This window comes from Gadus morhua, chromosome 16, assembly GCF_902167405.1.
Source record: "Gadus morhua chromosome 16, gadMor3.0, whole genome shotgun sequence".
Classification (NCBI taxonomy): domain Eukaryota; kingdom Metazoa; phylum Chordata; class Actinopteri; order Gadiformes; family Gadidae; genus Gadus; species Gadus morhua.
This window is the reverse complement of record NC_044063.1, coordinates 12,720,944-12,732,492: the sequence shown is the minus strand read 5'-3', so window position 1 is coordinate 12,732,492 and position 11,549 is coordinate 12,720,944. Positions and strand designations below refer to the sequence as shown.

The window sequence follows — 11,549 nt, the reverse complement described above, 5'->3', positions numbered from 1 at the left end:
CTGGCATGGAACGGGGTGCAATGCCGGACCCCCACTTTGTGGACTCCCCTTCGTAGGGGTCTAAAGGGGGCTTGTGGCTGATGTGGTTGAAATGTAGAAAACCCTGCTTTTATTCGCACAAGCAATACAAAGGTTGTTTAAATGAATTATTTGATTTGTTCCTTAACACTTGTTACCATGTTGTACCCACTGAACTGTCAACACTTTCTCTCTGTCACTCTCTCTCTTTCTACCTTACCCGCTTCTCTCCTCCCTTAGGACCATACCCTCCTGCTGAGCTCCAAAAACACAACACAACTCCAGCAACGCATATAAAAAACAAAGAAGAAAAAAAAAACTGTTTTCCCTGTTTTCCCCAAATTTCTCTTTATGTATTATGCATATTTATTTTTAAATATATTTTTAATAACTGCACCAATAGGATGGGTCTCCTTTATTGTTGACCTTTTGGCACAGCTGCTGTTGCAGTTTCATTTATTTTTTTGCCGTGTTTATAATAGTAGGCTATAATTAAAAAAGGTGTTATTTCCCCTGAGCAACCACACAGTTACCATCGATTTAACATAAAACCATGTGAGTTAGCAAAATTAGTCGTGTTTTTCCATATGGCACATGCCCGGACAAGTGTTGATTTTTTTTGTACCACCAATGTAATGCGGTACAAATAAATAAAGGGTATTACCCAATAGAGCCACCTGCGTTGTTGCACATGGATAACACAAGGGGGCAGCCCATTTCCATGGTAACACAGTTCAATCAATTTAATCCTTTGTTTTTGTTGAATTTAATCTGTGATCATTAAGTGTGTAATCCACCACAATTGTGACAACATGTGTATTTGATGTATCTATGTCTATATCCCCTAGGCTGTTTTTTATTCTGTTTTCGATGAGGATGTTTTGTCAGTTGTTGCACATAGAGCCCTTTGTGGGGCTTCTACTGTACCAACATCTATGTGTCACAGACCATTCGATATTGTAAAATAAGTAGCTTTATGTCGTCAACTACTTTATCCCTCCCCCATGTTCAATAGTAGTATCTATCTCTAGACTGTCATCATTAACCTATTTACTTCCTGATGCTATTCATAGCGCTGTTGTGTGTCAGATACCTTACGTTATTCCACATGGTTTGGGTTACGAACATCAACAAAAGCCATCCAGCTGCCGTCGTTTTCCCACCTATGTAATTTGTTCAAGCTTCCTTAACGAAAGAAAAAACACCGCCCTTACTCTTTACCGGGCCTTTAGGTTAGTAAGTAAGAATGCAAACAAACAATCAGACCCCTTGTGTGTACTTAAAGCATTACCTCATGCTCCTCAATCCAATTATCCAATCCTTCAACACTTATTTCTGTGTAATGTGTACACACATTAACAACTTTTTATTTACCCAAAACTAAAACGATGAATATGTTTTACATCAGTGTAAACATTGCATCCCAGTATTCAGAGTCAATATGAACATCAAAGTAAATATTGATTTTATCAAATGTAGTGGGGCTTGTGATTCCCTTACAATATTGTTCAAATATAAATGGTACATACTTGAAATGTTTGAAGAGAGAAAAGCCTACTTCAGCCACGTTGCCTAGGTACACCATTATTACCTCCATTTAATAAATATATATTCCATACAATCAGCTTGCTTTCTATGTGCATAATGGTCATGTGGGTGGATTGAAGACGGTTTGATTGGCTCCTAACAGCAGGTGGACAGTGATAGAACTGTTGATTGTTAATTAACTAATATAACAGAATCAGTGGTAAGCATCTGTTTTCCCTTCCTGGCTATGTTTAAACCTTGCGTGTCCTATAGCAGCTCTCCTGGGGTCGGGCGGACAGCAGAGATGTATGAGACATGCGTGTGTTTGTTGTATCAGAGAGCTGCAGGTTGATCAGATAGGCTAGATTCAATCTGCCAGGTATTACCTGTGCCAGCTGGCCATGGCGGTGGAAAGTCCCTGAACACACAATATATAGGGAACACACACGCGGTCGCATACACACACCCGCACACACACACACACACACACACACACACACACACACTAGCACACACACCGCGCACACACGCACAACGCATGACGCACAAACACACAGACACACACACCAATACACACAGGGATACACAAGCATACAAACTATTCAGACAAATGCATACTGACAAAAACACGCACCCACACACCAACACACACACAGACACACACACACAAACACACACACAATAATCCATAGGGGATATATTTGTTTTCATAGAGAACAAAACAGGAGAAAGAAGTCAGAGGGGAGTAGGAGATGAAAGAAAGAGATATGATAGTATCACATGGTATTACTATAGTAAAAGTATTACATAGTGAAGCATAGTGTAATATGATTTATTAACTTCTATTTCTGCTTTCTTTTGTCTTTTTCTTCTTTCTGAATTACAAGTGCAATCGGTGCAATAATCAAAATTAAACTTTTCCGAAACAGATTTTGTCCTGAAATAGAAGAATATCCTGCATCGATCGAAAAATACTGGATGAAATCAACGTCATTGAACGTTCTCAAATTTTCAACAATGTTATTTTGCAGGTCAGGTAAGGGCCCATCAATAAGCTAATCCTGTTTTTGAAGAAGCACAGACGTTGAGCGCATTCTATGTGCAAGTCAACTAGGTCATCGAGTGGGTGGGATGTTTAAAGTAAGCTGGTGCGGGTTTGCTTACCATTACCATCTATTCTTTACAGGTGAATGCAGCCATCCTGTGGGCTCTGAATAGCGCTGGTCTGCTTGTACGTGCGTGTCCTATTTGATTTCAGCTCTTCCTCATCGGGAAGGATGCAAGGGAGTATAGAATACCGGTCTCCCTGAGCTTGTTGTGTTTCCCAGAGCCTGATGTTCAGAGTCACACAAAACCCTGTGACACGTGAGGACCAATCAAGTCGGGCCGTCTGTTGAGAGAGTCACGCACAAACTTCACATATGATCACATGCATCCAGCAGCAAGTCATAGAGGACATTCACTGGAAGCAAAGGGTGATGACTCACACAGATATACGTACACTGGCACATACATGACCTCAGATATATTCACATCCACATATAAACACACACAGAGACACACAGAAGAGACAGGGTACAGAGATGTACTCTGAAGAAGTCTCTGCTATAAATTTATCTAGTTTAAGTTATATATGGTTACTATACGTTTTATTCGCTATGCCCTATGATAAAATACAAAAAACATGTAAACTGAATCAAGAAAAGACGCTGGCTACGTTGATCCCAGATTCATTTTAATAGGAAACTCATCAACCATGCATCCAGTTTAAAAAACGTAATAAAAGAGGTGGAAGATAATACGACATTATTGACAGAAGCCGTTGTGAGAATCCTCAGACAAAGCCTTTTAATGTGCAATTAGTAACTACATCTTTATGAAAGGGCGATCCTATGTAATCCTTCAGGGAAAACGAGGCATTGTGCCTCAGGATTGCCTACGCGCAGCCCAGCCGTGGACACTGGGCCGTGGTACCTCTGTGTGAATGCAGGCTGTGGTTCGCCTGCTGTACCTGCTGATGACAGCTTAATTGAGGACCCCTGGCCCCCACCGCGGAGGCCTTCCGTTTGTCCGCGCTGACAGAAGGCGATCAGACCGCGGGGAGATGAGTGGGAACTCTGGGAGATCCAACCTGGGTTTCTGTGGGCACCCTGAAAAGACTGGCCCCGGCCTTTCAGACCGGACACAGGTTCCCATGTTACACAGGGTTTGCAACAGGATTGCACACAAGCCCAAGCACGCACACACTCACTGATGCACAAATACAGACACACACACACACACACACACACACACACACACACACACACACAATTGTGCGCATACACACACACACACACTCATGCACACTTGCTCTCTCGCACACCCATGTGCACAAAATACAGACACACACACACACACACACACACTTGTGCCCATACACAAGACACACATGAATGCACACTTTCTCTCACACACCCACACATACAGACAAACACACACACACACACACACACACACACGCACACACACACACACACACAGACACACACACTTCTGCGTATACACACACACACACACACACACGCATGCACACTTGCTCTTTCTCTCTCTCACACACACACACACACACACACACACACACACACACACACACACACACATACACGCACACACACACACACACACAGACACACACACACACACACACACACACACACACACACACACACACACACACACACACACAAGCATATTGAGTTGATTTTGCAATAAGACTCCCCAATCCCGTCCATCTATCTAAACGGGCTCCAGATTTATCTAGATTGAAAGAGGCCCTTTTAATGATTCTTCATGCGTCCCGCCGCTGATCCGGACTCTCGCTACAAACTCCTGATGACAGACAAGTACAATGGATTACTAGATCCATCAGAAGCCCATTTAGACAGACCGACAGGATGGGGAGGGTTAGGCGGGGACGGGAGAGTCATAGTGGGGAGAGGAGACGGGGTTAGGTGGGTAAGGCCCCAACATGAGTCTAAATAGGGTTTGATAAAAGGTTTTCAGGGGACTGGAGCGGGGGGGGGGGGGTAAGTGGGACTCAGGTGCATTAGAGCAAAGTTTTCAGATTAGCGGGGAACCCTGTAGCACACGGACAGCGGGGAGGACAAGGAGTGTACTCGAGTAGAAAATAGAGGCCAGACAGCAGGCTATCACGGCCACATATCCTCTGAAGTCCAAGCTGTGTGTTTTTAAATTCCCTTCATTGCCTAAGGGATGTTGTGGAGTGAAAGCAGACATTTTGAGGATGATTGGATATAAGTGTGTCCCACAAACTGAAATGAGGGCCCTGATTCTGTTCTGTCTTCTGATGAGTAATACCAGTTCGAGCCTCGCACAATTCAACGGATACAACTGCGACGCCAACTTCCACAGCCGATTCCCTGGTAAGAAAACTTTGGCTGTCTTACCTGTCTCGAGATCCGGCTTTCGCTCCTCACTAAACTGCATTCAAAATATATATTTATGTCTTCAACCTCCTCTGTGTCATCCCCTATCTCTGCTTCAAGACTTTTGCTAAATAGTATTTACCACTTAGTTGTGTTTTGAGGTTAGGCTACTTGCTCAAGGACGCCTACATGTGGTTACCAGGCGTCAAACCCACAACCTTTATGCAAATGCAGAGAGGTGTACACCCTAGCCAGTAGCCAGAAGCATCGAGGCCTCCAGGTTCTCCCCTCTCCTCCTCCTCTCCTCCTCCTGGTTCTCCCCTGTCTCCCCTCTCCTCCACCTCCTCCTGGTTCTCCCCTCTCCTCCTCCTCTCCTCCTCCTGGTTCTCCCCTGTCTCCCCTCTCCTCCTCCTGGTTCTCCCCTCTCCTCCTCCTCCTCCTGGTTCTCCCCTGTCTCCCCTCTCCTCCTCCTCCTCCTGGTTCTCCCCTGTCTCCCCTCTCCTCTCCTCCTCCTGGTTCTCCCCTGTGTTCCCTTCTCCTCCTCCGCTCCTCCTCTCCTCCTCCTGGTTCTCCCCTCTCCTCCTCCTCCTCCTCCTCCTGGTTCCGCCCTCTCCTCCTCCTCCTGGTTCTCCCCTCTCCTCCTCCTGGTTCTCCCCTGTGTTCCCTTCTCCTCCTCCGCTCCTCCTCCTCCTGGTTCTCCCCTCTCCTCCTCCTCCTCCTCCTCCTCCTGGTTCTCCCCTCTCCTCCTCCTCCTCCTCCTGGTTCTCCCCTCTCCTCCTCCTCCTCCTGGTTCTCCCCTCTTCTCCTCCTCCTCCTCCTCCTCCTGGTTCTCCCCTCTCTTCCTCCTCTCCTCCTCCTGGTTCTCCCCTCTCCTCCTCCTCTCCTCCTCCTGGTTCTCCTCTGTGTTCCCTTCTCCTCCTCTGCTCCTCCACTCATCCTCCTCCTCTCCCCCCTGCTCTTTTTCCATTGGTTTTCCCATCGGTTCTCTCAGCGGAGCGGGATGTCAGCGTGTACTGCGGCGTTCAGACCATCACGCTGAAGATCAACTTCTGCCCCGTGCTGTACTCGGGCTACACCGAGGCCGACCTCGCTCTCAACGGTCGCCACGGCGACGCCCAGTGCCGGGGGTTCGTCAACAACAACACCTTCCCCACGGCGGTGCTGTTCAGCATCAGCCTCAACACCCTGGAGGCCTGTGACAACAGTCTGGTCGTAAGGACACCCACTCACACGCGCACACACACGCAAGCGAACATGCACTTGTGCGCACAACTGGGCACACACACAAACAAACGTACACACGCGTGCGCGCCCCGCATGCACATGTGCGCACACATGGGCACAGGTAAACACAAAGGCTTGCGAGTTCATGAGCAGAGAACGAGCAGTGATCATGGGTTATACATCAATGTTATATTCTGGTCAGAAGGGGAGGGGGAGGATAGTATCAGTACATTTATTTAGCTTATGCTTTTATCCAAAGCAACTTACAATGTGGGCATGCCAGTACATACAAAGAACATAAGAAGCAAACTGCTTTAAGTGTTACAGTTTAAAAACAGTAGGTCGAGAATTGTTATTGTTTCTTATTATTTTTTATTGCATTTCTCCTGCCCCGAGATGCACTCTGAACTGATCATTTCCCAGTCTCTGACGGTAGATGTGTAGGGCTTCTGCTGTCCTGCCAGGTTAGTAGGGATAACGATGTTTCATTCCAGCCCAAAGGCATCGGGTTCGACCCCAATGTCTACACCTGATCGTGGCCTAAATCGTCTGTTAAATAACTAATTAGTAGTCATTGCAATGTCACTTCCTATGTTGTGTACGTGTCCGATTGAGTGGATTGAACCACACCGTTCTGCTCCTCACAGGTCACCACAGCCTATGGATCTAACGCCTATGGCAACACTTCCCTCGTTCAAATCGGAAATATCTCGGGATATCTCGACACCCCTGAACCAGCAACGGTAATCAGCTACCTGCCTGGCCTGCTGTACAAGTTCAGCTGCAGCTACCCCCTGGAGTACCTGGTCAACAACTCTCAGGTGGCGTCGTGAGTACACCCGAGAGGACGCACAGGGGACTGGATGTTTTACGTTTCCAGGAGTGGATCTTCCTGGACAAGATGTATCTCTATATATATGTATATATGCATGAGTGGTATCATTATTGATGTCGTGATTATAGGCGTGTAAACCAACAGATAAACCGTGTGTACTTTCTTGTAAGTATAAAACTTACGATTGTAAGCTTATAAGTACATGCAAGTACACACGGCTTATTTTTCCATGATGAATGTCAACGCGAATGGGGAATGAATGATGAATGATGAATGATGGTTTTGAATGATGAATGATGAATGTCAATGATTTCCAGACACTTTTTTTTGGTTGCTCTATTATTGGTTGTGAGGTTTGGCTCTGGTCAGCCTGACTTGCATATCACTTTGCATAAAAGCCTCCGCCAGGTGACGTCAATGTTAACATAGACGACAGACAGTCTGCCTACATTGATAGAATACATACAGATTTTCCTTCTCTAATCTAATAGTTGACAATGACACCTGTATCATGTCTCTTCCCCACAGTTCATCTGCGGCCATTTCAGTCAAGGACAATAATGGTACATTTGTGAGCACAATGAGTATGATGTTGTACAACGTAAGTATTTACTGTACACTGTGCTAATATTGACATTGCATTTCCTTCATTGAAATCTTAAGTTTAAACAAGGGCTGTGATTCAAAAGTGTAACTCAACACTCGTTTAGATATATAAAATTAACCTTTTCGTCATTTGTTTGTTCATCTCTTCCAGGACTCAACGTATAACCAACCTCTGTCCATCCCCACGGCTGGCCTGGCTCTGAAAACTAGAGTATTCGCTGCGGTTAAAGCCACAAACCTGGACAAACGGTGCTAGATAACATTTGAATATTGATTCCAAACCTACATTAATGCTGTATCTATTGCTTAAACTCTGATAACTGAGTATGTGTGTCAAACAGCATTCAGACCATCATGTCATTATAGTCACTTTAACTGTTCCACTCATTCACATCACTGCCCTGCCTCGCCCCAAAAATATTATCTCATCTAATCAACTCAGTCGCCATCCTCCATGTATCAAACCATTATGTGACTGCAGGTCTTGAAGGCGCCAGTCAGGAGCAGAGCAGGGCAGATTAGTCATTCTCATTCCCCCTGTGAGGTTAGATCTCTATCCCGGCCCTCCAATAGGCTCTCATGGTTGAGTGTGTCTCCTGCAGATGGAACATCTTGATGGACTACTGTTACACCACCCCCTCAGGGAACCCAAACGACGAGCTACGCTATGACCTATTCTTCGGGTAATCTCGCCGGTTTCTCCTCTGCTTCTTTCCCAGACCATGAATGGCTGATCAACCATACAAGTGGAGGGCCTCTCCTTGCTTATTATCCTTTTCAATTCGCAATGTGGGCCCCTTAAGAAATGTGGTCTGGATTTAAGAGATTTGACCTGAACAATCACCTTGTTTCTCTCTGAGTAAACTTACAGACAGCTAGTTCTTGTTTCAATGTCATCATTTAACAGATGATTTGGTTCAAAGCGACTTAGAGGGGGTTTTGGGGCAGATACATCAAAAGGGAGCAGGTAGGGTATCTGGCTCTAGGATTTCTAGAGGACATTTGTGTGTGAGTTTGATCACCCTGACCACTACACTACCCTGCCCCCCAGATAAAACATGTTTCTGTGTAAACAAATGAATGCCTGGACTCTCCTTACGGTTAACCGGCCAGCACCCCCCCACTGATTTAAAAATGTTTTACCTGTATGCATGTATGTATGTATGTATGTGAATTATGGCCCCCATTGCACCCATGGTCATCCCTGGAAGGAGATGGTCAACGCTGCGTTCCTTCTCAAGATTTCTTCCTTGCTTATTAAGGGAGTTTGTCTTGCCCTCTTGGGGGGCTAGGGTCGGGGGGGGGTCAGGGAGTCATAGACACATGGCCTGTTAACCCCTTAAACTCTTAAAGACTGTACCTGTGATTAAGGGCTACAAAAATAAAATCGAACTGAATCGAATCAAAGACGCACAAACGTTTACATCTGTATATGTGGTGCCCTCTGGGTGGTCTATGGTTGAGGGGGGGGGGGGGGGGGGGGGGGGGGGGGGGGGGTGTCATAAACACACGGCCGTCTAAGCACTTTGAGACTGTACCTGTGATTAAGTGCTACCCAAATAAAGTTTAGTTGAATCGGTGCTTTCCAGGTGCAACAAGGACCCCCAGACTACGGTGTTCGAGAACGGGCGGAGTCAGTCGGGACGCTTCGCCTTCGAGGTGTTCCGCTTCGTGAAGCACCGGCACCAGAAGATGTCCACCGTGTTCCTGCACTGCGTGACCAAGCTGTGCCGCGCCGACGACTGCATCCTGCTGATGCCCGTAAGGAGGAGATAGGACCACCGGCCGATACAAACACAGTTAGCGGTAGATCTGAATCGGGTGTGGTGACGTGTGAACGTGATGGATTCTGGTTTATTGACGATGTGATTGGATAGATCTGTGGTCGGCGAAGACGACGAGAGGAGGAAGGAAGCCAAGAATCCAGCCTCGCCTCGTCTGATAAGGCGGTCCTCTCAGCGGGGCCTATCATCACCAGGAGTGGTATGGTTCTCTCTCCTCTCTCTCTGTGCTGCTCTACCTCTCTCCACCACCATCTCTCTCTCTCTCTCTCTCTTTCCCTCTCTCTCTCTCTCTCTCTCTCCACCACCATCTCTCTCTCTCTCTCTCTGTCTGTCTCTCTCTCTGTGTCTGTCTCTCTCTCTCTCGCTCTCTCTCTGTCTGTCTGTCTGTCTGTCTGTCTGTCTGTCTGTCTGTCTGTCTGTCTGTCTGTCTGTCTGTCTCTCTCTCTCTCTCTCTCTGTGCTGCTCTACCTCTCTCCACCACCATCTCTCTGTCACTCTTTCTACTCCCTCTCACTCTCTCTCTCTCTGTACTGCCCTGCCTCTCTCGCTCTCTTTCACTTGTCTTAAAGCATACACTATCTGTGCAGTACTTTTGTATCAACCTGGTTCATTTTTTCAACGTGCTTTGTAAATAAAATAATCTGTCCACAGATGAAACTCCAGCCACTAATTCACAACTTGGTGAGTCCTTCTATGTATCCTACATCTAGATAGTGACATATAACATTACAAAATATTTACCAGCCTACATATGGATTGTATTGGTCGGCAATGAAGCACTTTACAAGGTTGATACACATGTTCATGTTTTCTTCTTGTTGTTTTTTATCAAGCAGGATCAAACGACTCTTCGCTGCCAATCAACCCAGCGACCAGCGCCCTCATATCGGGCGTGGTCATCCTGGGCGGGACCAGCCTCGCCTTTGTCCTGGTTGCGCTCCGCCTCCTTCGGAGGTCCCGCCACCCAACGATGACATCATCAGGGGTTTGGAACCCAACCTTCAAATGAATTGATCATAGGAGTACACTGTACACTGTACACTGTATGTAAGCATGTGTGTCACCATTATATCCATATGTGTGTGTACTCTTTGAATGTAAAACTAGGATAGTCGGTGCTAGAATGTTATATACTATATATACTCATATACTATATAAACTGTATACTTGTTCTTGCCTGCATATTTCTTTGCTATTCATTGGTATTATCAAACATAAGTACTGTAACATTTTTCTTTATATTTTATGTTAATGTGAATTATTAAAATTGTATCAAGAATACTAAACAAGAAGTAGAAGCAAAAAAATGGCAGATTAAAAAAAATCCAAATGGGAGATATATATACAAAAGTTTGCATTGGGCCATATTATAAATATGTATTATTTCATCAAATAAAATGTGCGTGTGCTGATTTTCATTTTTCTATGGTTTCAAATTTCAGTATGAATTTAAAATATATAAGTTATTCCATTACATTCAATAAAAATGAATCACAAAATCTGAAGGAATCTATTTTGAAAGGTGTGGTTATAATTTCTGCCTTTAGTACAACCTCTGCATTGACTGACTACTGAGATTAGAACCATAAATAAAACCCTTGTTGGGTCTCAGTTCAGCCCCATGACTTGTGATAAAAATTGACTTAATGAATATTTCCACATATCGACTTCTCATGTGGAAATATAAACACATATTATTGATACCGAATCAAACCTTTGATCCAAATCAGGCGAGGCCGTCTTTATCAGGGTGATGGTGTGCATGACATCAAGCCCAAATTCACCTTTCAAAATGAGATTAGGAGTCAATATGTTTTTCACTGTGACCCGATTTAAATGTTCTGTGAGTACGTGTGTATATCTGTGCATGAAGGTTGTAGATTGCGTGTCACAGCCTGGGTTGGTCTGAAACTCCTTTTCTTCTGAGGTCGACTGAGCTCAACAAACAGCCACACCCATGGTCAGGTCTGACCCCGATCACAGACCACACTCACCTCACCGGGTCACCTTACACAAATACAATCTTTTGGTTTATTACCCCCCTCTCGCATCAAAGGCTGCTTTTGACGTTTGAGATTGTACTGGTTAATGACAGACCACTGAAAACATTGAAACTTGTGTATCATA

The 11,549-nt window shown here is 45.3% G+C and overlaps 1 protein-coding gene across 2 annotated transcripts; it reads left to right on the top strand.

The window, feature by feature from the left end:
• The first annotated feature begins 4,668 nt into the window (after positions 1 to 4,668).
• zpld1b (zona pellucida-like domain containing 1b) lies at positions 4,669 to 10,822 on the top strand. 2 transcript variants are annotated; one of them, XM_030381800.1, is made up of 10 exons: positions 4,669 to 4,970; positions 5,965 to 6,185; positions 6,845 to 7,026; positions 7,561 to 7,633; positions 7,790 to 7,887; positions 8,241 to 8,321; positions 9,228 to 9,399; positions 9,516 to 9,621; positions 10,074 to 10,103; positions 10,259 to 10,822. In XM_030381800.1, exons 1-10 carry the CDS (start codon positions 4,832 to 4,834, stop codon positions 10,429 to 10,431), a joined length of 1,275 nt encoding a protein of 424 aa, XP_030237660.1. In that variant the 5' UTR covers positions 4,669 to 4,831; the 3' UTR covers positions 10,432 to 10,822. The 2 variants fall into 2 exon arrangements, with proteins under 2 accessions (XP_030237660.1, XP_030237659.1); XM_030381799.1 differs by having other exon boundaries at positions 10,256 to 10,822.
• The last annotated feature ends 727 nt before the right edge of the window (positions 10,823 to 11,549 follow it).

Excerpts from the sequence above, each read along its gene's own strand:
- zpld1b (XM_030381799.1), top strand. The coding sequence starts at position 4,832 with ATGATTGGATATAAGTGTGTCCCACAAACTGAAATGAGGGCCCTGATT. Across the intron at positions 9,400-9,515 it reads ACTGCATCCTGCTGATGCCC|ATCTGTGGTCGGCGAAGACG; the intron begins GTAAGGAGGAGA and ends GTGATTGGATAG. Across the intron at positions 10,104-10,255 it reads AGCCACTAATTCACAACTTG|CAGGATCAAACGACTCTTCG; the intron begins GTGAGTCCTTCT and ends TTTTTTATCAAG.